The sequence below is a fragment of the Nomascus leucogenys genome, chromosome 12 (assembly GCF_006542625.1).
Source record: "Nomascus leucogenys isolate Asia chromosome 12, Asia_NLE_v1, whole genome shotgun sequence".
Taxonomy (NCBI): domain Eukaryota; kingdom Metazoa; phylum Chordata; class Mammalia; order Primates; family Hylobatidae; genus Nomascus; species Nomascus leucogenys.
The window spans coordinates 56,862,122-56,885,204 of NC_044392.1; the positions used below are offsets into that span (position 1 = coordinate 56,862,122).

The window sequence follows — 23,083 nt, forward strand, 5'->3', positions numbered from 1 at the left end:
GATAAGACTAAGAACTACTTCTTGAAGAAATAAAGTAGGTACACCCTTTGAACAGCTTTTGGTGCACCATAGTCTTTTGCTAGGTTTTATCTTGCTATCTAGATGGCTAAGGATGTCAGAAATCTAATGTTGCTAATTGCTAGGGTCATATAATCTAATTAATAAAATATATGTAAAAAACTGTACTATAATGCTTTGCCCCTATGTATGAGTAAAACATGTAGGGCATTTATTAAACTGCATTTCACAAGGGATAACATATATCCCCCTTCCCCTGGTAAGGTTTCCAGGGCCTCAGTAATATCACATTCTTTGGGTTCTACAACACCTCTTGGCTCCTTTATTTCCATCATCTGGCTACTTTCATTCCACAAACTCTATCTGGTGGTCTCAAGGATTTCCTTGGTTTCAATTACCATCTGTTTTGTAGTTCAAATCTCTTCTGCACTCCAGACCCATGTATCTATTTAATGGGCATCACATTTTGGAAGTACTACAAGCACCTCAAATTTAACAGCCAAAACCAAACTGATCAGTTTCGTTGAAGAATATAACTTGATTTCCTAGTTTTTTTTGCCTTCATCCCTTTCCTGCTCACTTCTAAATTACACCAATTATACTTGAACTTCACCAGTACTTTGTATACCTCTAATATTATACTATATGGTTTTAATTTACTGTTTTGTCGTATCCTGGTAGATTTCAGCTCCTTTATAGGCATCTCTTATCTCCTACCTCTCCTTGGTAATTTTCAGTAGCTGGATATTATAACACATAAAGGAATTGTCATGAATTTCTTCCAGTTATATTTTTACTGAAACACTCGTAATCTGTCTGGGAGATTGTTAGGTGAATTAACAGAAGCAGGAGAATTGTATTAATCTTTCTCATAAACCCAAACAAAATTTCTTCCATCAGGTATAACCTTCCTGCAGCCTTCCCTAGACTAGGTTGAAACACCACAGTCCTAACCACTCCTCCTTAAAACTTGCGGTGCTTGCTTCTTTAACACCTATTAAGTGTACATCATTTATTTATCCGCTACTCTATTAGACTGTAGACATCTTGAAGACAAGATATGTCTTTCCCTGTACCTTCAGTGCCTAGCACATTACGATAGTGTTCAACAAAGTTTACAGGACGAATGAAATAAGGCCACATAAGCCCAGTGCGGTGGCGAATGCCTGTAATCCTAGCACTTTGGGAGGCCGAGGTGGATGTCTTGGCTTGAGCTCAGGAGTCTGAGAGAGCCTGGGCAACATGGTGAAACCCTGTCTCCACCAAAAATACAAAAATTAGCCGGGCGTGGTGGCGCACCCTTGTGGTCCCAGCTACTCAGGAGGCTGAGGCAGGAGAGTAGCTTGAGTCTGGGAGGTGGAGGTTGCAGTAAGCCGAGATCGCGCCACTGCACTCCAGCCTGGGCGAGAGTGAGACCTTGTCTCAAAGAAAAAAAAAGGAAATGAGGCTACACAGGTCTAAAAAGACCAGTTATATTGCCCTCTAAGAGAACTGGGAGTTCCTAAACAAACTTTTTAAAGGTTGCCTTCACATAGCTAAGATCAGAAAAGCAGCCTACTTGACTTTCTTCCAGTCTAAAGCGCTGCTACTAATAATCCCCAAGGAGATTCTCCTTCCAGGAAGGCTGCGCAGACAAGGGATCCAGGGAAAAACACTAAAGCCCCACCCCGTTCCTGTCCCCACCTGCTCGGCAAAAACTGCACTCCGCCTGACAGCGGCTGCGCTGCGCTGCGCAGCCTGGAGGCCCAGGCCGCGCCCAGCAAGCAGGAAACGCGAGACTGGGATTGGCTCTCTGAACAGACGTCATTCTGACAGGACGGCTCCGCCCTTCTCAAGATGGCGCTGTACTCAATGCGGAAAGCGCGTGGGTGCTGGAGTTTCATCCGGGCACTCCATAAGGGATCCGCAGCTGCTCCCGCTCCCCAGGTAACCAAAGACGGCCTTTCCCTCCGCGGCTTCCCATCCCGCGAGGTTCTTCTCATCCCACTGCCCTCAATTTCTCTCCTGCCGCTTCTTACGGCAAGTACGTGCCTTCTCTCGCCTAAGGTCTACTCGCCTATGGTCTACTCGCCTATGACTGTCGGCCCACTCAGAGCGTAGTGACGTTGCAAGGATACGTGATGACGTAAAGGTCCCTTGGTGGAAAAAGCGCGCCACTTCCTGACCTCTTGCCGCCAACTCCAGTTCTGGGAGCGGAGCGCCGCCGCTGTTGCCGGGCAACGCGGTGAGCCTGCCCCGGGTGTGATGTTTTCAGAGACCGGTTGTTTTAGAGACTGCTCTTCCTCTCGTCCCTGTTAGTGTTTTTACCCTCCTTACCCTAACAACACGCTAAGGGGCTATCGGAGAGATTAGAGAAGTTTTGTTAGGCACTGGGCAGCTTAGGTCGGCGCAGCAGGTTGGCAGTGTGGTACTTGAGCAAGTGTCAGTGCATCTTCCATTCTGGTTGCTCCTCGTGGCTCCACAACACTGCTATATCTAGCAGGCTGTGAGAGAGTGACCGCAAGCTGCCACAGAGTTTGTCCTGTCCTGCGCTTGACAGCACTGCCGTTACCAATAATCTCGTCGTACGGAGACCATGTCGCGGCCTGGTCTTATTGGGAATTGTCTTAAATATTTGGAATTTTACCCTCATAGCAAAAAAGTCAGGGGGAGGGGATACCCTTTCAGTTATTCAGGCTTTTACTAAACGTCTTCTAAGTGCAGTCTCAGTGGCAAGCACTTTGAAATACGTTGTCTACGGGAGATATATTCTGGGAACTAGAGAGAAAGGAGAGAATGTGATTTTATTAGGTAATTTCCTGGCATCATTTGCATATTCATTGCCATAATGCGTAGGTGTGAGGATGTCACACCTATTGTAACTGGTGTGTTGAAAAGAGCGCTATACTGGAAGATAGCCCAGAGGTCAAGGGCTTAGTCTGCCGCTTGATAGCTGTGTGACAAGTCACAATCTCTCTGGGACTTTTTTTCTTTTTTTGCTCATATTGAGTGGAGGAAGAGTTGGACTGATTGACACGTTAATATTCTTTCAAGCTCTGGGAAATCTATAGTTCCATAATTATGAAGCCAAAACAAAGCCAATGAGAGTAATTATGAAAACCAAAATTTAAGTTCAACTTATTTTTCTAGCCATGTCATAAATTTTTTGAACTTCCGTTTTTTTATTGATGTGAGTCTCACAAAATTCTTATAAGCTAATAATATATACCAGAAAGCTGCTTGTCAACAAACAACTATTCAAATGTTACTTTAAATTTCAGCAGCAATGTTAGGTAAGACAATTCAAAATTAGATAAATTTATCAAAAATTCCTCTCCTTGAAATTTGAGGGATTCTACGGAACCAGAATTAGTTGATTATTTATAATTAATAGCACATTAACACCTATGCTATCAAAGTAGCTAAGCCGTAGACCCAAACTTCCCCTTATTCCAAACTAAAGAATTGAAGATGTCTTGAGAATAGAGAATCAAAGAGAGAGAAAAAAAAAGACAAACTACAGCCTGCTAATGACTGCCCAGGGAAGTTTAAGACACTAAGTCATTATAAATGCTAAAGAAAAAATTTCTTAAACCTCTACTATTGTTTCAGTGGCATTTATGAATAGGGCTATTAAAGTTAATTATTAATCTAGATTGTTTCAAGATGTAGAATTTCCAGTACAGATGAATGTTTCTAAACCTTTAATTTAGCTTTGAGTAGAATAAGAATTAAATGTGAGAGTATTTTTTTAAAGTATAAATCTACATATAATTTCAGTCATTGAAAATGATGGTTTGAAAGATTAATGTGGTTTTTTGAAAGACTGAAAAGATACAAAATTGTGTTCCTAGTGTTATTACGATGTTATGTTTATATATAAGTGTTTATATAAACGTATACATAGAAAAAAAGCCTGGAAGGGAGCAAACATTTTTAACTTTTTTATTTTGCTTTGGCCTTCCTAAATAGTGGGTTAAAAGTTATTTGTTTCCTTTTATAGCATTCCGTATTTTTCACATGTCTAAATTGAAGACACACACTTTTTTATAACCAGAAAATTGTTTTGAAATCATAAATCTTTATACAGATCTTTAGTCATTAATATCATTTGTGGTATTTTAGATTTCTGAGGAAGATACTTGTCCCACAATGCCGTTATTAAAATGGCCTTAGAAAAGGACTACTAAAAATTTATGGCCACTTTTCCTGTATGTATCTTCTTTTTCTCTTGAAAAACTTCCTTTGAAGTCAAAGGGATTTTGTGAACAGATGCAGAAATATGTGAAAGAGGCATTGGATTCTTAAACCAGATGCATTAGACATTTTTATGATATCTCATAACCTTTGTAGAAAAAAATTATTTTGCAAGAGTATAGTATAATGGGAAAAAATGTATATTTATCATATGAATGGTTCTATCAAAAACCAAGAAATAGCCAAGTTAGTTTTTATTAGCCTTGGCTGTGCACTTACTCCCTTAGGTATAAAGCAAAAGTGAATGAGCCATAGCAGTGCTATGTTAGAAACTCTGACTAATAAAGTGTTGTGATTCCTAAGTTGTTTTAATGGTTTTTGGTGTTTTCTTTTTTTAAAACAAAATCTTGGGTAAAAATCTTGGCATAGGGCATCTTTGCTTATCTCAGATGCAGGCTTTTACCTCTCAAGGCCAGATGTAAACTCAAGTTGAAAATAAAAAATAGGGAGAAACAGGAATAACAGCACATCACTCCATACTTATTATGGGATGTCTACAATTTATATGAAAACGGTTTATTTTGCCAGGTGTTGCCTGACGGAAAACTGTTGAAATCTGACAAGATGAGCGTAGTCATAGAGTCAGAGGAATTAAGATCTGACATGTTCTGTTTAAATGTTGGTGTTATTAGGTAAATTTAAGCCTGTCATCATTGGCCAAACACAGAATCCTTACTTCTTTAAGCACTAAGTCATGATTGTATTGTGCAAAGGGTGAAATATTGATGGTTAGTAGATTTTTGCAAAAATATTTGTTATTCAGTTGAAGTGTGATAAAGTGTCCACATTTTATTGCAGTTGAACATGTTTCATTATTAGCGGTTCCTAGCTTGGGTTTGTCCAGTATTCACATAATGTTCTTGCTGTTAACAATCTCTAAGTATAGCCATTAGATGAAGAATTGAGCCTAAAAAAAAAAAAAAAAAGTGTGGTTTAAAATTTTTGAGTATTTAATTCTCACAAGATTTAAATTTTTTTAATTTTAAAATAATTTTAGATTTACAGAGTTGCAAAATTAGTCCAGAGAATTTCTGTATACCCTTCACCAAGCTTTGTCTTGAATAATCATAATACAGTTATCAAAATCAAGAAATTAATATTGGTACAATAATAGTAATTTAGCTACAGACTTAGTTCAAATTTCACTAGTTTTTTCACTGTCCCTTTCCTTAGTCCAAGATCAAATCCAGGATCCCACAATGCATTTAGCTTTCATGTCTCTTCTAATCCATACATTTTCTCTTTCATGACCTTGGCACTTTTGAAGAGAACTAGTCAGTTATTTTGTAGAATGTCTCTCAGTTTAGGTTTGTCTGATTTTTCTTTGTGATTAGACTGAGGTTATGGATTTTTGGCAAGAATACCACGAAGAGATATTGTTCATAACAAGGCCTTGAGGCAGGTATTGCCACCTTATTTCAAACGTGAAGAAATAGTCTTTGGTTAAGTAACTTGCCCAGTGTCACACAATGGTAGAATTAGGATGGTAAGTTTTAATGTAGGCATTTCATTTCATATTTTGCAATTAGTATTTGTTATTGTAGGTTTCTGCAATGTTAATGACATTAAATTGGCGTAGTGTTCCCACTGACTTTTAGCTTTTCTCTGCCATGTATTGTTCATGCAACATGCAACAAGAGCTAATCAGCATGGTATGTGTTCAAGAGCTACTACAATCATCTGGGAATTTTGCTAGTTGATTACTCTGACAGTTTGATGAGGTTACTTCATCTCTCATGGCAAATAAAGGTGTTGCATGGATCCACTCTAAAGCTCCTTTTAGTCTCAGTTGGTGAGTCTTACTTGTTTAAAGTGCTTTTGTGGTTGGTTGCTTTTGTGAACTGACCTAGTTTATTATAAATGATAATAATATTTAAATTCTTTGCAAAATAGCTTTGAGCAGCTAATGAAAACTACTGATAGTAACTGTTGAAAATATAGAGGATGGAAGAACTGTAGCTGAATGCTGAGGATTTATGCTAGCAGATAGTACGGCAGCCATGGCCTGGAAATGCTGAAGAGAGTGATGCTGCTGACCTCCAAATTCTTGCTCAGTGTATCTTTCGAATGACTGCAAGTTATAGAAAAGCTGTCTGCAGAAGCTTCTACAACTATATGTACACACACACACACAAAATATATATATTTTTGTATAAATATATTTATACAAATTTATTTATTTAAACATCTATTGGCCAAGCACGGTGGCTGACGCCTGTAATCCCAGCACTTTGGGAGGCCAAAGCAGGTGTATTTCTTGAGCTTAGAAATTTGAGACCAACCTGGGCAACATAGTGAGACCTTGTCTCTATAAAAAATTCAAAAAATTAGCCGGGCTTAGTGGCATATGCCTGTAGTCCCAGCTAGTCAGGAGACTGAGGTAGGAGAATCACTTGAGCCCAGGAAGGCTGCAGTGAGCAGCGATTGTGCCACTGTGCAGTTAAGATCCTGTCTGAAAAACGAACAAACAAAAAAACCCCAAAACCCGTCTGTCTGTCTGTCTATCTATCTATCTATCTATCATCTATCTATCTATATCTCTATATTCCATGTCTTTCAGAAAAGGAACTAACAGCTAGTGCCTGCTATGTGCTAAAGCCTCATGGTATGTGTTATACATACTTTATCTTATTTACTTCATACAACAATTTGTAAATATTATTCTTCCCATTTTATAAAAGAGGAAACTAAGGTTCAGAGAGTTTACGTAATTTTCCCAAGTCACAGAGTAAGTAAATAGCAGTGACACAGTTCAAACCTAGTCTTGCCTATGCTTTTCCCACCTTACCAGTAGTCTTTTATCAAATGAGATCTTACATGAATCCCTGTTATATAAAACAGATAAAAGCAAAGCTTTTCTGATTTAAGAAGCAGAGGAGTATTTTTAGCCCTGCTTGTTTGATTTCCCTCTCCCCCATTACCTGCCCCACTCCACAACCCAGGGACTCCTGAGATGGTGCCACACAATTTTGGATTTCTTAATATGTAGTTTGAAAAATACTGCAGCTTCCATAAATATCCAAGTAAGTTTGTTGATCAGGACCACATATGATGGATGGATTATTTTTTAAGGAGCTGCACTTTAAATGAGTGGTTTGAGAGTATTTACTTTGGTGTGTATATATTTTATAACTAAAATACAGTATTCTATTGATCTTAAGCTACATGAGAGTACATGAGATAATAGCAGTCAAACAACTTTCTATCCTTTTCTTGCCTTCTTTCTTTTTTACAGCTTACTGCTGCCAAACATGCTGATCTTTGTGCCCAAAGATAATGCTTTGGATTCAGTCTGTCACTGTTGTAAGTAACCTAGCCTCTAGCCTCCTCACAGAGAACACTTATTCTGGTTCTTTTCTTGACTCTATTCTACTGCCACCATTCAAGAGTTCAAGAGTTTCTCTTCTGAAGATTACAATATGAGGCCTAAATCTTTCTCCTAAATTTCAACAGAGAAATTTACTCCTTTAGGGTAGAAGCTGCTCAGCCACATTGTGAGACCCTAGATGCTGAGAGATAATTTATAGGCACAGAGATGATATGCTGACTCCAGCTTGACTTAATTTAACTCTGCTCAGGCATTTAGTTTTCTCTCTCTACCATTTCTTAACAATATTCTATCTTTTTTTTCTCCAGTTCAGAGACTTCACAGATTTCCTGAACTTCTCTGCTTACTGAACATAGCAAGGTCATTTATAGATCTTTGCACTGACCCATCACCTGAGTTCTGTTAGGTTTCAATTCATTAACCAAAATTCATCTGTAGCTTTCTTTTTTTCTTGCCACACAGTCTTCTGTTTTTTTTTCTAGAGCTACTCCTCCATTTCTAATTGAGAAAGTTCTAATTGAACTGACCTCTGGTTGGCTAAAGAAATGTTTTTTGTTTTTGTCTTTGTTTTTTTTCTGCCCCTTTGCTTCCTAAAAAGCAGAGTGAAGCCAATCTGATTTTTAATTCATGGATATTCTTACAACTTCCACTTCTACATCCTTTGCATTCTTTGCGGATTCACCAAACAGCATGCAAGAATGTCAGTTTCTCCTTCGCATTCTTATCTTCATGTTCTGACTGTGACTCACTGAGGATGTAGCCCTGAATGACTTTGGTTAGGTTGCTTCTCATCCCATTTTCTTGAGATGATAGGTGTAGATTTTTCAGTAAGGTAGTTGAAAGTATAAAATAAAATAACATCTTACCTTGTAAAACATTTTAAAGTGGAATCTATTCTCTTTAATAATATCCTATTTTAATACAGCATTTTGTAGTTTTTCAGAATGCTTCACGTTCTCATTTACTCTTGAGTACAACATACAAAGTTCCTCTAGTTAGCCATCAAAAATTTTTACTCATTGATTAAAGTTTTATTGTGCCTTCCCATTTTTTTAACCAGTTTTGCAAGATAATGAATATAAAGTAAATATCAGTGTTCTTTCAAGTTTTACTTCAGTGACTGTTATCCTATTTGTACTAAAATTAGTTTAATGTTTAATTTATTTTTGGGCCCTGGTCTGATAGTACCGTGATAATTTCAGTTATTGCTAAACATGATGATAATGGAGGTGGTGGTGACAATAGCAAACATTCATTGGATGCTTACTGTGTGCCAAGCATGGTTTTAAGTATTTGACATTCATTAACTCATTTAATCTTCATAATTCAATAAGGTAGGTGCTATTAGCCCTATTCTATAGATGACGATGTTGGGAGGTTAAATAACTAACCTAAGGTTACATAGCTAGCAAGTGTCAGAACCAAAATGTAAACCCAGCTAGCCTGATTCCAAACCCTGTGCACTAACTACAATGATGGTAATTTTTTTTTTTTTTTTTTTGAGACGGAGTCTCGCTCTGTCGCCCAGGCTGGAGTGCAGTGACGCAACTCGGCTCACTGCAAGCTCCGCCTCCTGGGTTCACGCCGTTCTCCTGCCTCAGCCTCTCCGAGTAGCTGGGACTACAGGCGCCCGCCACCACGCCCGGCTAATTTTTTTTGTTGTATTTTTAGTAGAGACGGGGTTTCACCGTGGTCTCGATCTCCTGACCTCGTGATCTGCCCGCCTCGGCCTCCCAAAGTGCTGGGATTACAAGCGTGAGCCACCGCGCCCGGCCGGTTAATTCTTAAACAAAGTACACATGTTAATTTGCTGATAACTGCCTTGTAACTTTTAAATCTGTTCTATGAAAGCCACTTATATATCTTGCCATGGTGACATGTAGAGTAGAAATTATAAATCATCCTTTGTTGTTGCTATTCTTACAGTCTTGTTTAGCTCAATGAATTATGAGAAAGAAGCAAAGCTGTCTTGTAAATTTATCTCCATATCTCTATTTGGCTACTACCACTAGGATTGCCTTGTATAAAATAAGGGCTTTTAACACATGAGTCCCAAGGTGCATGTAGGAAGTTCTATTTATACACAGTCTATAGCTAAAAGGGCAACCTGCACAGAGCCCTGCAGGCAGAGGAGAGGTGATGAGAGCTAAAGCTGATGGCTGACCAAGGGACCACTATCTAGGTTCTAGTTGGGATTTATGGCTAGAGTGCTTTCTTCAAGAAGTGGCAGAAGTACAAAGTGGGAAGATGGGAAATATGAAAATAGTGTTGTGGGCCATTTCTGCAAGGGACAAGGAAGAATTTGATTCTAAAAGATTGTCTTTTGAAGGAGTTCTTAAAGAGGTCTATAATTCATTAATTATAGAGTATTAAGGTGAGTATATTAATATATTAATTAGAATAGTGATGAGGCTTTAAAATTAGCAATATTGAACAGAATTCATTTTATACGTCAAACAAAGGGCTTCTCATGAACTTTTTGTCATACTTCTCATGAACAGAGACTTTGCATGGAGTATTCAACTTTATTATATGAGTAAAGCCTACTCTTTATTCACCACGTTACTTTGGACCCCTTTTGGGAAGCAGGAGAATATAATAGTGAAGGGAAATGGAGCTGTTTACTCAAATCGCAGATTTGGATTCCTGTTTTCCCATGGGGAGAATGATCTGAGCAGCCAGTTCATAAATTTGCTGGAAAAGAGAAGAGGCCTCTTGGGCTGAGGGTAAGTATGCAGTGCGAAGTTGGAGTCCCAGGGGAGATGTTAAGGACCAGACTGTGTGGAACCCTTTCCAGTCCTGGGGAGAGAGTCAGATTGGCCCACTGACTGTGGCTACTAGTTACCTGGCAAACTGGCTTTTCCCATGGCTGGCAACCTTCCAGCTACTCCCATGCCGCTAAGCTATGAGACATCCAGACTCAGTAACTTTAATTAGAGACGCAAGTTCATAGGGGATAAACATTCACACAAACGTTGTACTAAGTTGACTGGCTCTTCATTAAGAGGAAGTGTGGGAAAGTAGACCATGCATGACTATTTGGATCAGCCAGGCCTGGCTCTGCCAGCACATTTTAAATGTGATTCCAGGCAGTTTTTTGACCTCACTAAACCTCAGTTGTCTCATGTGCAACATGTTAATAATACTCCTCACATTGTAGGAATTTTATGTAGATTTGAAATCCTACCATATATAAAGTTCCTTGGCCACTGCACAGCACGTGGTAGGTCCTCCCTGCTTGATGATGACTTCTTCAATAATATATAATTCTATCCAGCAACCTTTCTCTCTTCTACTCTTATCACTCTTAGTAGGATTCTTCCCGTTGCCATACTATTCTTCCCGCCCCCCACCACACCCCCCAGAATCAGTCCGACTATGTTAATCTCCTGAAAGCAGAGCTCTAATTATGTTGTTCGCTTGCTGAGAATCCTGTGGGGGTTTCTCATAAAGTCCAGACTTTCCACAGAACGTTTAAAACTTTGCACAGTCCAGGCCGGCGCTGTGGCTCACACCTGTAATCCCAGCGCTTTGGGAGGCCAAGACGGGCGGATCACAAGGTCAGGAGATCAAAACCATCCTGGCTAACACGGTGAAACCCCATCTCTACTAAAAATACAAACAAATTAGCCGGGCGTGGTGGCGGGCTCCTGTAGTCCCAGCTACTTGGGAGGCTGAGGCAGGAGAATGGCGTGAACCCGGAAGACGGAGCTTGCAGTGAGCCGACATCGTGCCACTGCACTCCAGCCTGGGTAACAGAGACTCTGTCTCAAAAAAAAAAAAAAAAACTTTGCACAGTCCGGATCCAAAATACCTCTCTAGACCATTGCTATCTTACATATATCCTTTGCCCTAGAGTTCACAAAATTTCCAAGTTTCCTCGGAGCTACTCCCTTTTACTTCCTTATTAATGCCATTACCTCTTCTTGGAAAGGCCTTTCTTCCTATCCTTATCTGTCTGTATTCTATCATTCTTTAAAAACAAAACAGAAATATGTACAGCTTTTTACAATGTCAATTATACCACAATAAAGTGTTTTAAAACAAACAGCAACAAAAAAAAAACCCTCAGATATAGGTTCCAAAAACTTTGTTCTTAAGCTGGAAATGATTGCTTCCATTTTGAAATTTTATAGGACATTGTATCTCTCTTACAGAAAAAAAATACATCCTTTATATTCTGTCTCTGTGTTTAGACATTTGCTTTAAGATAGATGGAAGAGCATGCTCTTTTTCATTTAGACCTTTTGTGGATACCTCAGCAGAAAACAGTTTAGTATGCACCATACCACAGGTGCAGCATAGGCTGCCACTCAACAGGCGGACCTCACCAGGCAGTATGTTTCTAGAGGCCACCACCAGTCATGAAAGACAGGAAGATTTTCCTGTTGAGCCCTGGCTGTGATAACTATGTGTATGAGAAAATGAGTTATTATACTAATAAAGATTTAATTCTTAAATCTTTGGCATAATAACTCCTGTTACAGAAGGAGCTCAATAAGTATTTAATGAGTGAATGAATTCAGTGAAAAAAAATCAATGAGACAACACATGAGACAGTGCATAGCATTGTCATCAAGTAGGTTGTTGAACTTAAACCATACATTTTTGTGTGCATTTTTATTTATTTAATTACAAAAGATGTGTAATGTTTGTTGCAGTTAATAAGTGATCTTATTATTGCCCAAAGTATCCACATGTTTATAAATGATTGGAAGGTCATGCCAATTTTATTTCAACAATTTTCTGAGAGGGTATGAATTTCAAACTTGTTGCTTAACTGACTTTTATTGTCACTCTGGCCCTAATTGTATTTTTCACAGGTACCACTAATTATACTAGGGTTTGCCACCTCTTTATATTATGCTGAGGTTTGTTACATCTGTATATAGAAAAGTGTAGACATACTCAAGATTAAGATGAAAAGATTTTAGTTTGAGTATGGTTTTGCCTCAAAGGACTGTCTAGTTCAATAAATGTGCCATATTATCTATACAACAACTGATGTGGTTTTTGCTTTTATAATCAAGAGTATGCTTTCTTCAACTTATAAAGGAAATAAAAAGCTCATTTATTGTATTGACATTGCCTTTTTTTTTTCTCATTTACCCACCTTAAGTCCCATTTAAGCAACCTGTCAAACCATGCCTAGCACTTTTGCTCTGTAGATCTTGGTATGCCCTGCATAGATGGAGAAAACAGCCCTAGGTCTCACTGCACCATTACACAATGTAGATAGGCCATTTGTAAGCTAATGCAACTTCATTTTTCTTTGCACCTTGATAAATGCAGAGAAATGTGATTGAAGCAGATTTTATATCTATATAACCAAGGTTGTGCAAAGAATTTATATTTTATTCTTTTGAAGTGGCCAGTGATATTATAGTAGTTGGTCAGGAAAGCTTTATTGCAATGCTTGCTTACCAAATTGTCATTACATGTTTAATAAAACCTTAAATTGTGCTATATCATATCTGTTAGAGAGAATGGGATTTCTTTCCTTTTTTTCTTTTTTCTTTTTTTTGAGATAGAGTATTGCTCTGTTGCCCAGGCTGGAGTGCAGTGGTGCAGTCATAGCTCACTGCAGCCTTGATGTCCTGGACTCAAGTGATCCTCCTTGTGATACTCAGCTTCCTGTGTAGCTGGGGCTACAGGCACAGGCCACCACATTTGGCTAATTTTTTTGTTTTTTATTAAACGCAGGGTCTCCTGTGCTGTCCAGTCCGATCTCAAACTCCTGGGCTCAAATGGTTCTCCTGCCTCAGCCTCCCAAAGTGTTGAGATTACAGGTGTGAGCCACTCTGCCTGGCCAAGAGGACGGGTTTGATTGTGGCATCTTTCTGGCAAATCTATGTCTAACTGTATTCAGGCTGCTATAACAATATACCATAGACTGGGTATCATAAACAACAGACATTTATTTGTCACAGTTCTGGAGGCTGGGAAGTCCAAGATCAAGGTGCTGACACATTCCACGTCTGGTGAGGGCTTCCTTCCTGGTTCATTCTCTGAGATCTCTTTTATGAGGGCACTGATCACCTCCCAAAAGCCCCACCTCCTAATGCCATTACATTGGGAATTAGGTTCCAAAATATGAATTTTGGGAGGACACAAACATTCTCTTGCAGCCTGTGACTACAGTGGCCAGACATCTTGTAAAATCCAGAACCAGTTATACTTTATAACCATAAATCTTTAAAGTGTCTTTGAAATTTCGGTGTTTCGGCATCCACATGACATCTCCTGCACCGTTTCTCACATTCTAAAATAGAACAAAACTTCTTTAGCAGACCACATTTCCTTAATTTTGATTGAGAATATATTAACATATCTGTGACTAAAATAGAGACACAGCTTGCCCTCTTGTCTTTCTTTTCCATCTAACTAGCAGGGTTTTTGGTCAGGCTTCTATGACACCTGTCTTTTTGAAAGTCAGATGCTTACCTTTAGACCAACCATGTGGATATAGGGTCAGCCAGTTTCCATTTTGACCACAAGTTAGAAGGAATGGGGAACGAGAGGGGTGGCTCTTCAAAAAGGAGTAACAAAGCCATGACCACTGATGGGATTACTGTCAGCTGAATACCATTTAAATTGCATTTTCTGCAGGGAGATCATTAAGAATAAAGCATGTACATTGCAGGGGGTGCTGGGGGTGGGTGGGAGTGGGTGGGTCGTGGGGAATGTTAAATCAAGCTTTTTTAAACTTCTCTCAGTTCAAACCCTGGGGAAAAGAACAGAGTTGAGGAATTAAAAAAGGGAGACAGAGATGGCAGAAAAATCATTAGAGTGTAGATCCAAGGATTCCGAGGGGGTAGAGAATGTCAGGAAGAAGAAATGAAGAGCAAGATAGTGACATGGTAAGATAAAGACTAAAAATTATCCATTGGATTTTAGCCTATAATCCCAGCACTTTGGGAGGCTGAGGTGGGCGGATCACCTGAGGAGTCTGAGACAAGCCTGGCCAACATAGTGAAACACCATCTCTACTAAAAAATACAAAAATTACAGGCCAGTGGTTGTGGGGGCCTATAATCACAGCTTCTCGAGAAGCTGAGGTAGGAGAGTAGCTTGAACCCAGGAGGTGGAGGTTGCAGTGAGCCAAGATCGCGCCACTGCACTCCAGCCTGGGCAACAGAGCAAGACTCCATCTCAAAAAAAAATTTTTTAAATTAAAAAAAAAAGAATTTACAGTTGGTATTATCATTAAAGACATTAGCAACAAAAGCTTTAGAAGAGTTATTAGTGCAGAAGTTTAGTTACAATGAGAGAAGAGATGAGAAAATGAGTTTTGCTCTTTTGACGATCCCGATTGAGAAGGGAGTGAGCATGTAAAGGGAGCTATAAAGAATGGCCTTACCAAGAATTTTCTTGAAGGTAAGGTCTTTTGGGATGAAAGAAACTTGAACATGACCGTTAGAGCAAGTAAAGATAGAGAGATTGACAATACAGGAAAGAGATGGAAAGATGGGAAAAAATGTAGTCCAGAGCAAATGACTGAACACTAGGAGAGCGGGATAAAGGTAGAGGTAGATGTGGGTCTAGGTAAGTTTGCTGAGAATGGTGTGAGAAATCGAGGGGCTCCAAACCCTGTTGAGCATCATTCTCTCAGATGGCTTTAGTCCTGAGGAGATGGTATAGGTTAGTGGGTTTGTATATGGGTTCTGCAATCAGTCTCCTTGCATTCAAACCAAAGTTCTTCCACTCAATAAATGGGTATCATTGAGCAAGTTACTAAGCCTCTCTGTACCTCATTTTCATTTATAACCTCGATAAGAACATCGAGATAAAAGCTTGAGCTAGACTGCCAGGATTTGGAGCTAGTAAGCTCTACTGCTTACTGGCAGTGTGACCTTGTGCAGTCACTTGATTTTTCTGTGCCTTAATTTTTTTTCATAGAGACAGTAATAGTATCTACCTCAGTTTTTGGCTCTCTGAGCAGCACCATGGCAGTTGGCAAGAACAAGCACCTATGAAAGGCGGCAAAAAGGGAGCCAAGAAGAAAGTGGTCAATCCATTTTCTAAGAAGGATTGGTATGATGTGAAAGCACTTGCTATGTTCAATATAAGAAATATTGGAAAGATGCTAGTCACCAGGACCCAAGGAATCAAAATTGCATCTGATGGCTTTTAGGGTCGTGTGCTTGAAGTGAGTCTTACTGATTTGCAGAATGATGAAGTTGCATTTAGAAAATTCAAGCTGATTACTGAAGATGTTTAGGGCAAAAACTGCCTGACTTCCGTGGCATGGATCTTACCCATGACAAAATGTGTTCCATGGTCAAAAAATGGCAGACAATGATTGAAGCTCATGTTGATGTCAAGACTACTGATGGTTACTTGCTTCATCTGTTCTGTGTTGGTTTTACTAAAAAATGCAACAATCAGGTACGGAAGACCTCTTATGCTCAGCACCAACAGGTCCTCCGAATCCGGAAGAAGATGATGGAAATCATGACCTGAGAGGTACAGACAAATGACTTGAAAGAAGTGGTCAATAAATTGATTCCAGACAATATTGGAAAAGACATAGAAAAGGCTTGCCAATCTATTTATCCTCTCTGTGATGTCTTCGTTAGAAAAGTAAAAATGCTGAAGAAGCCCAAGTTTGAATTGGGAAAACTTATGGAGCTTCATGGTGAAGGTAGTAGTTTTGGAAAAGCCACTGGGGACAAGACAGGTGCTAAAGTTGAACGAACTGATGGATGTGAACCACCAGTCCAAGAATCTGTTTGAAGTTCAGACTTTTAATAGTGGCAAATAAAAAGTCCTATTTATGAAAAAAATAGTATCTACCTCAGAGTGTTACCATGAGTGTGAGAGTTCAATCAGTTAATATTTGTAACTATGTAGAACAGTGCTAGGCACACTGCAGATATTATGTAAGTTTTTAAAAAGGGTTTTATAAGCAGGGTTGAGAGCCTAATTGAAATTAGAAATTGCAAATTAGATTTGGAACAAAATTCTGCATTATTTTGAGTTTTTTTTTTTTTTTCAAAACTGCTCAGCTAGTAAGGGGTATAAGTGAAGAATGAGTTCTTTAGCCTTGATCCTGGATTGGAGTTTTTGTCTTGGCTATTGGGACACTATGGCAAGGGGAGTTGAGGTTGCTCAGGAGAACATAGTCCAGGTGATGACCGTGGGGCCAGGCTGGGTAGAGAAGAAGAGAAGACAGGTAGGGAGTGCTGTATCAGCAAAAAATGGAAAAATCAGAGGCTATAATTTCTAAATAAGCTTGAAGATATAGTGGGAATTAAAGGATGAAAGAGTTAAAAGGTAGAAGGTTGCAGAATGAGTAGAATATTGACATTTATGATTTCAAAAATGGAGAAATTCTGTGTGATGGCAAGGCCCAGGTATAACATGGGAATAAATAATTGAGATTGAGGAGATCCAACAAATGTATTGAATGCCAGTGTATTGGATGGGTAGTCTACCTGATTTGAACTCTCTTGGAGAACAGAATTTGACGCAGAGAGACAGCCAGCTTCCTAATCCTTTAATCAGTTTAGAAGAGTATTCAAGAGGTGGAAAGATAATAACAGAGACCTGAATAAGTGTAAATATCTACTCTTCTCTCATTTACGTAGTCATGTAAAACTTTTTGGACCCATTGTCTCCTGAATGATTCAATACTGTAAAGTACTCACAACTTTATTACTCTCATGAATTAGAGATGAGGACAGAATTCACCAGGTGACACATTCAAATAATCCTCCCTGTTCAGTGGAGGATTATTTGAATGTGTCACCTGGTGAATTCTGTCCTCATCTCTAATTCATGAGAGTAATAAAGTTGTGAGTATTTTATAGTATTGATTCATTCAACAAATATTTATTGAGTACTTATTATGTGGTAGGTATTGGAGATAGACCAGTGAAAAACAGAAATCTTAAATTCCAGTAGGAGAGACAGGCAACAAGTAATTAAGATATATATTATGTTAGATAATAGTGATACGGAGAATAAAACGAAACAAAGCAGGAATCAGGAGGTGGGGACTGCCAAAGGGTATCACAGTTGTAAATTAGGTGGTCAGCAGAGGCCTCCAAGAAGGTGACATTTAATGGAAGACCTGAAGGTGGTGAGAACATGTACAAAGTAGACATCTGAGGGAAGAGGATGCCAGGAAGAGGACAGAAGAATGGAAAAGCCATGAGGTGGGGGCTAAACTGTCATGTTTGAAGACCAGCACAGAGGCCAGTATGGCTGCAGGAAAGTGAGCATTTTCTGTAACAAATACTATATAGCATTTACTGTGTGTTGGATACTTTTCTAAATACTTCACAAGCATTAACTCATTTAATTCTTGTTACAGCCCTATAAGACAGTACAGATGAGAATCTGTAAAACAGATGTTAAGTAACTTGTCACACAAGCAACAGAATGCACACAGCTAACAAGGGTGAAGAGCCAGGGCCTTAACCTTGGGGTGGTTTGCATTATGCTGTTTATTATAGTAATAGTATACAAAGTCAGATGGCTAACAGGAGGGTGGATGTGGGGAGGTCAGTTGTATAGAACCTCAAAATAAATTGTAAAGACTTTGGCTTTTTCTGGGATTAAACTGGGAAGTCATGGGAGGGTTTTGTGTGGGATAATAGCCTGATCTGATGTAAGTTTTAAAGTCTCACTCTGATTATCATGTTAAAAACAGAATATAGAGGAACAAGAGTAGAAGCAAGGAGACCAAGTAAGAGGCTACAGGATTCAAGCAAGAGATGATGGTGGCTTGGACTATGGTGAGTGGTGAAGATGGTTCCATGAGGCATGATCAGGTTCTGGATATTTATTTTATTTTTATATTTTATTTCATGTCATTTCATTTCATTTCATTTCATTTCATTCCATTTTTTGAGACAGAGCCTCACTCTGTCACCCAGGCTGGAGTACAGTGGTGCTATCTCAGCTCACTGCAACCTCCACTTCCTGGGTTCAAGCGATTCTCCTGCCTCAGCATTCCAAGTAGCTGGGACTATAGGCACGCACCATACCTGGCTAATTTTTGTATTTTTAGTAGAGACAGCATTTCACTATGTTGGTCAGGCTGCTCTCGAAATCCTGAGCTCAAGTGATCTGCCCACCTTGGCCTCGCAAAGTGTTGGGATTACAGGCATGAGCCACCACACCCGGCCATGGATATTTATTTTAAAGGTAGAGCAAATAAGATTTTCTGACTAATTAGATGGAGGATGAAAGAAACAAAAGAGTCAATGATGATTCCAAAGTTTCTGGCCAGAGCAACTGGAAGAATGAATTTGCAATTTACTGAGATAGAAAATAATGCAACAGTAACACGATTTTGGGAGGGAAGATCAGGGGTTATCAGGAGTTAAGTTTTAGGCAAATTGAGTTTAGATGCTTTGTGAACATATAAGTGGAAATGTCAGGTAGGCAGTTAGATATGTGAGACCAAAGCTCAGGAGAGAGGTATAGATGGAGATGTACATTTGAGAGTCCTCTATATAGACTGTGCTGAAAGCCTTGAGATAGGGTGTGATTATCTGTGCAGTAGGTTTAGAAACAGAAGAGAGGAGGGGAGGGGAAGGAAGGGAGGGGAGGATGGGAGGGGAAGGGTGGTTGAAGTACTAAGCCTGTGAACATTCCAACATTAAGAGGTTGGGATGATGAGAACCAGACAAGATAGTATTATCCAGATAGGTATAAGATGAGTAGGAAGTGGTAACATGCTGGTAGCCAAGTTAGGAAAATGTTTTATAGACTAACATTAAGGTGTGTGTGTGTGTGTTTGCATGCACACAAGTGCATACTCTTGCACACAGTCAAAAACACCCTCCCCCTCCCCCCACACACATATCTTATATGTACATGGAATGATGATGAGTATCAACTACTTTTCTTCACTGATTAACATAGTCTCTACTTGCAGGCAGATTTAATTGGGAAGCCAAATTATTAAGTAAGATAGCTTGATGGGTATGGAATCAGAGCAAAGGGAGTTCATTGAAGCACCTCATTGGCTAGGGTAATCAAGCTATCATTACCCAAAGATCCATCTCCAGTATGGGACACACCTGTTCCTTGGGCAACATATTGCCGGCCTGTGCCATAGTGCCAACTGACTTGGGCAGTTCTTTAAAACACAAGGCCAAAGTTTTCCCAGTAGGGCTTCTTTTTTAAAGCTTCCACCCCTCAAGGGGGCATATTCTTTCTTTAGATATGTTAATGTGCCTAACTTTGTTTCTATAAGTGTATTAAGTCTTGTCCTCAGAGCTCTTAACACTTTTTGACGGGGAAGGGTGTGGTCACTATTTCCTTTGATTAAAATGTGGATCTTCTATCTTGAAAAATGTGTATATGCATTCTCAAAACTGTATACAGTTTCACAAGTTCATAAACCCAAGTTAAGAACTCCTACATTTTTTTCCTATCCTCAGAGAGCTGATTTTTTCTTCTCAATTTCTCTTACTTTTCTTTTTTTCTCCCTCACCCCCCTCGCACCCATTTCCCCAAGTCCGCAGAGTCCATTCTATCATTCTTATGCCGTTGTGTCTTCGTTGCTTAGCTCCCACTTGTGAGAACATACTATGTTTGATTTTCCCATTCATGAGTTACTTCACTTAGAATAGTGGTCTCCAACTTCATCCAGGTTGCTGTGAATGCCATTATTTATTTCCTTTTTATGGCTGAGTAGTATTCCATGGTATATATGCCATACTTTCTTTACCCACTTGGTTTATGGGCATTTAGGCTGGTTCCATATTTTTGCAATTGTGAATTGTGCTGCTATAAACATGTGTGTCTACATGTCTTTTTCATATAATGACTTATTTTCCTCTAGGCAGATACCCAGTAGTGGGATTGCCAGATCGAATGGTAGTTCTACTTTTAATTCTTTAAGGAATCTTCATAGTGTTTTACATAGTGGTTGTACTAGTTTACATTCCCACCAGCAGTGTAAAACTGTTCCTTCTCACCACATCCATGCCAACATCTATTACTTTTTGATTTTTAAATTATGGCCATTCTTGCGGGAGTAAGGTGGTATCACATTGTGGTTTTGATTTGCATTTTGCTGATAATTAGTAATACTGAGCATTTTTCCATGTGCTTGTTGGCCGTTTATGTATCTGCTTTTGAGAATTGTCTATTCATGTCCTTCACCCACTTTTTTTTTTTTTTTTTTTTTTTGAGACAGAGTCTCGCTCTATCGCCCAGGCTGGAGTGCAGTGGCGCAATCTCGGCTCACTGCAAGCTCCGCCTCCCGGGTTCACGCCATTCTCCTGCCTCAGCCTCTCCGAGTAGCTGGGACTACAGGCGCCTGCCACCACGCCCAGCTAATATTTTGTATTTTTAGTAGAGATGGGGTTTCACCGTGGTCTCGATCTCCTGACCTCGTGATCCGCCCGCCTCGGCCTCCCAAAGTGCTGGGATTACAAGCGTGAGCCACTGTGCCCGGCCATCCTTAGCCCACTTTTTGATGGGATTGATTGCTTTTTTCTTGCTGATTTGTTTGAGTTCTTTGTAGATTCTGGATATTAGTCCTTTGTCTGGTATATAGATTCTGAAGATTTTCTTCCATACTGTGAGTTGTCTGTTTACTCTGCTGATTATTGCTTTTCCTGTGCAGGCACTTTTTAGTTTAATTAAGTCCCATCTATTTATCTTGGTTTTCATTGCATTTGCTTTTGGGCACTTGCTCATGAATTCTTTGCCTAGGCCAATATCTAGGAGAATTTTTCTGATGTTATCTCCTAGAATTTTTAGGTTTCAGGTCTCAGATTTAAGTCTTTGATTAATCTTGAGTTGATTTTTGTATGAAGTGAGAGATGAGGATCTAGTCTCATTATTCTACATGTGGCTTGCCAATTATCCCAGCACCATTTGTTGAATAGGGTGTCCTTTCCTCACTTTATGGTTTTGTTTGCTTTTTCAAAGATCAGTTGGCTGTAAGTATTTAGCTTTATTTCTGGGTTCTCTATTTCTTTCCATTGTACTACATGCCTGTTTTTTATACTAGTACCATGCTGTTTGGTAACTATAACCTTGTAGTATAGTTTGAAGTTGGGTAATGTGATGCCTCCAGATTTGTTCTTTTTGCCTAGTCTTGCTTTGGCTATGTGGGCTCTTCTTTTTTTGTTACATATGAATTTTAGGATTGTTTTTTCTAGTTCTGTGTAGAGTGTTGGTGGTATTTTGATGGGAATCGCATTGAATTTATAGATTACTTTTGGCAGTATGGTCATTTTTACAATATTGATTCTACCCATTCATGAACATGGGATGTGTTTCCATTTGTTTGTGTCACCTGTGATTTCCTTCAGCAGTATTTCAATGTTTTCCTTGTAGAGATCTTTCCTTCTTTGGTTAGGTATATTCCTAAGCATTTTATTTTATTTTATTGTAGCTGTTGTAAAAGGGGTTGAGTTCTTGATTTGATTCTCAGCTTGACTGCTATTGGTGTATAGCAGTGCTACTCATTTATGTACATTGATTTTGTATCTGAAACTTTACTGAATTCATTTATTAAATCTAGGGCCTTTTTGGGTTTTCTTGGTATGTGATCATTTCATTGCCAAAGAGCAACAGTTTGACTTCCTCATTACCAATTTGGATGCCCTTTATTTCTTTCTCTTGTCTGATTGCTCTGGCCAAGGCTTCCAGTACTATGTTGAATAGAATTGGTGAAAGTGGGCATCCTTGTCTTATTCCAGTTCTCAGAGGAAATGCTTTCAACCTTTCCTCATTCAGTATAATGTTGCCTGTGGGTTTGTCATAGATGGCTTTTATTACTGTAAGATATATCCCTTCTATGCCAATTTTCCTAAGGGTTTTAATCATAAAGGAATGTTAGATTTTGTCAAATGCTTTTTCTGCATCTGTTGAGATGATCATATGATTTTTGTTTTCATTTCTGTTTATGTGGTATATCATTACATTTATTTACTTGTGTGTGTTAAACCAACCCTGCATCCCTGTTATGAAACCCACTTGATCATGGTCGATTATCTTTTTGATATTGTGTTGAATTCAGTTAGCTATAGAAGATTTTTGCATCTATGTTCATCAGGGATATTGGTCTATAGTTTTCTTTTTTTGTTATGTCCTTTCCTGGTTTTGGTATTAGGGTAATGATGGCTTCATAGAATGATTTAGGGAGGATTCCATCTTTATCTTTTGCAATAGTTTCAGTAGGATTGGTACTAATTCTTCTTTGAATGTCTGATAGAATTCGGCTGTGAATCCATCTGGTCCTGCACCTTTTTTTCATTGGCAATTTTTTTTTATTACTGTTTCAATCTCATTATTTGTTTTTTTTTTTAAGAGTTTTTGTTTCTTCCTGGTTTAATCTAGGAGGTTTATATATTTCCACGAATTTATCCATCTCCTCTAGGTTTTCTAGTTTATGCACATAAAGGTGTTCATAGTAGTCTTGAATTGTCTTTTGTATTTCTGTGGTGTCAGTTGTAATATCTTCCATTTCATTTCTAATTGAGTTTATTTGGATCTTCTCTCTTCTTGGTTAATCTCACTAATGGT

At 39.0% G+C, this 23,083-nt stretch overlaps 1 protein-coding gene and 1 pseudogene across 1 annotated transcript in view; both read left to right on the forward strand.

The window, feature by feature from the left end:
* Nucleotides 1-1,726: 1,726 nt before the first annotated feature.
* Nucleotides 1,727-23,083, forward strand: part of WARS2 (tryptophanyl tRNA synthetase 2, mitochondrial) — a 117,748-nt gene continuing 96,391 nt past the window's right edge. Inside the window, exon 1 of the mRNA XM_030824765.1 lies at nucleotides 1,727-1,944. Coding sequence (XP_030680625.1) covers nucleotides 1,855-1,944 — 90 coding nt within the window. The 5' untranslated portion in view covers nucleotides 1,727-1,854. The remainder of the gene's footprint in view (nucleotides 1,945-23,083) is intronic.
* On the forward strand, nucleotides 15,529-16,318 carry LOC105738378 (annotated as a pseudogene).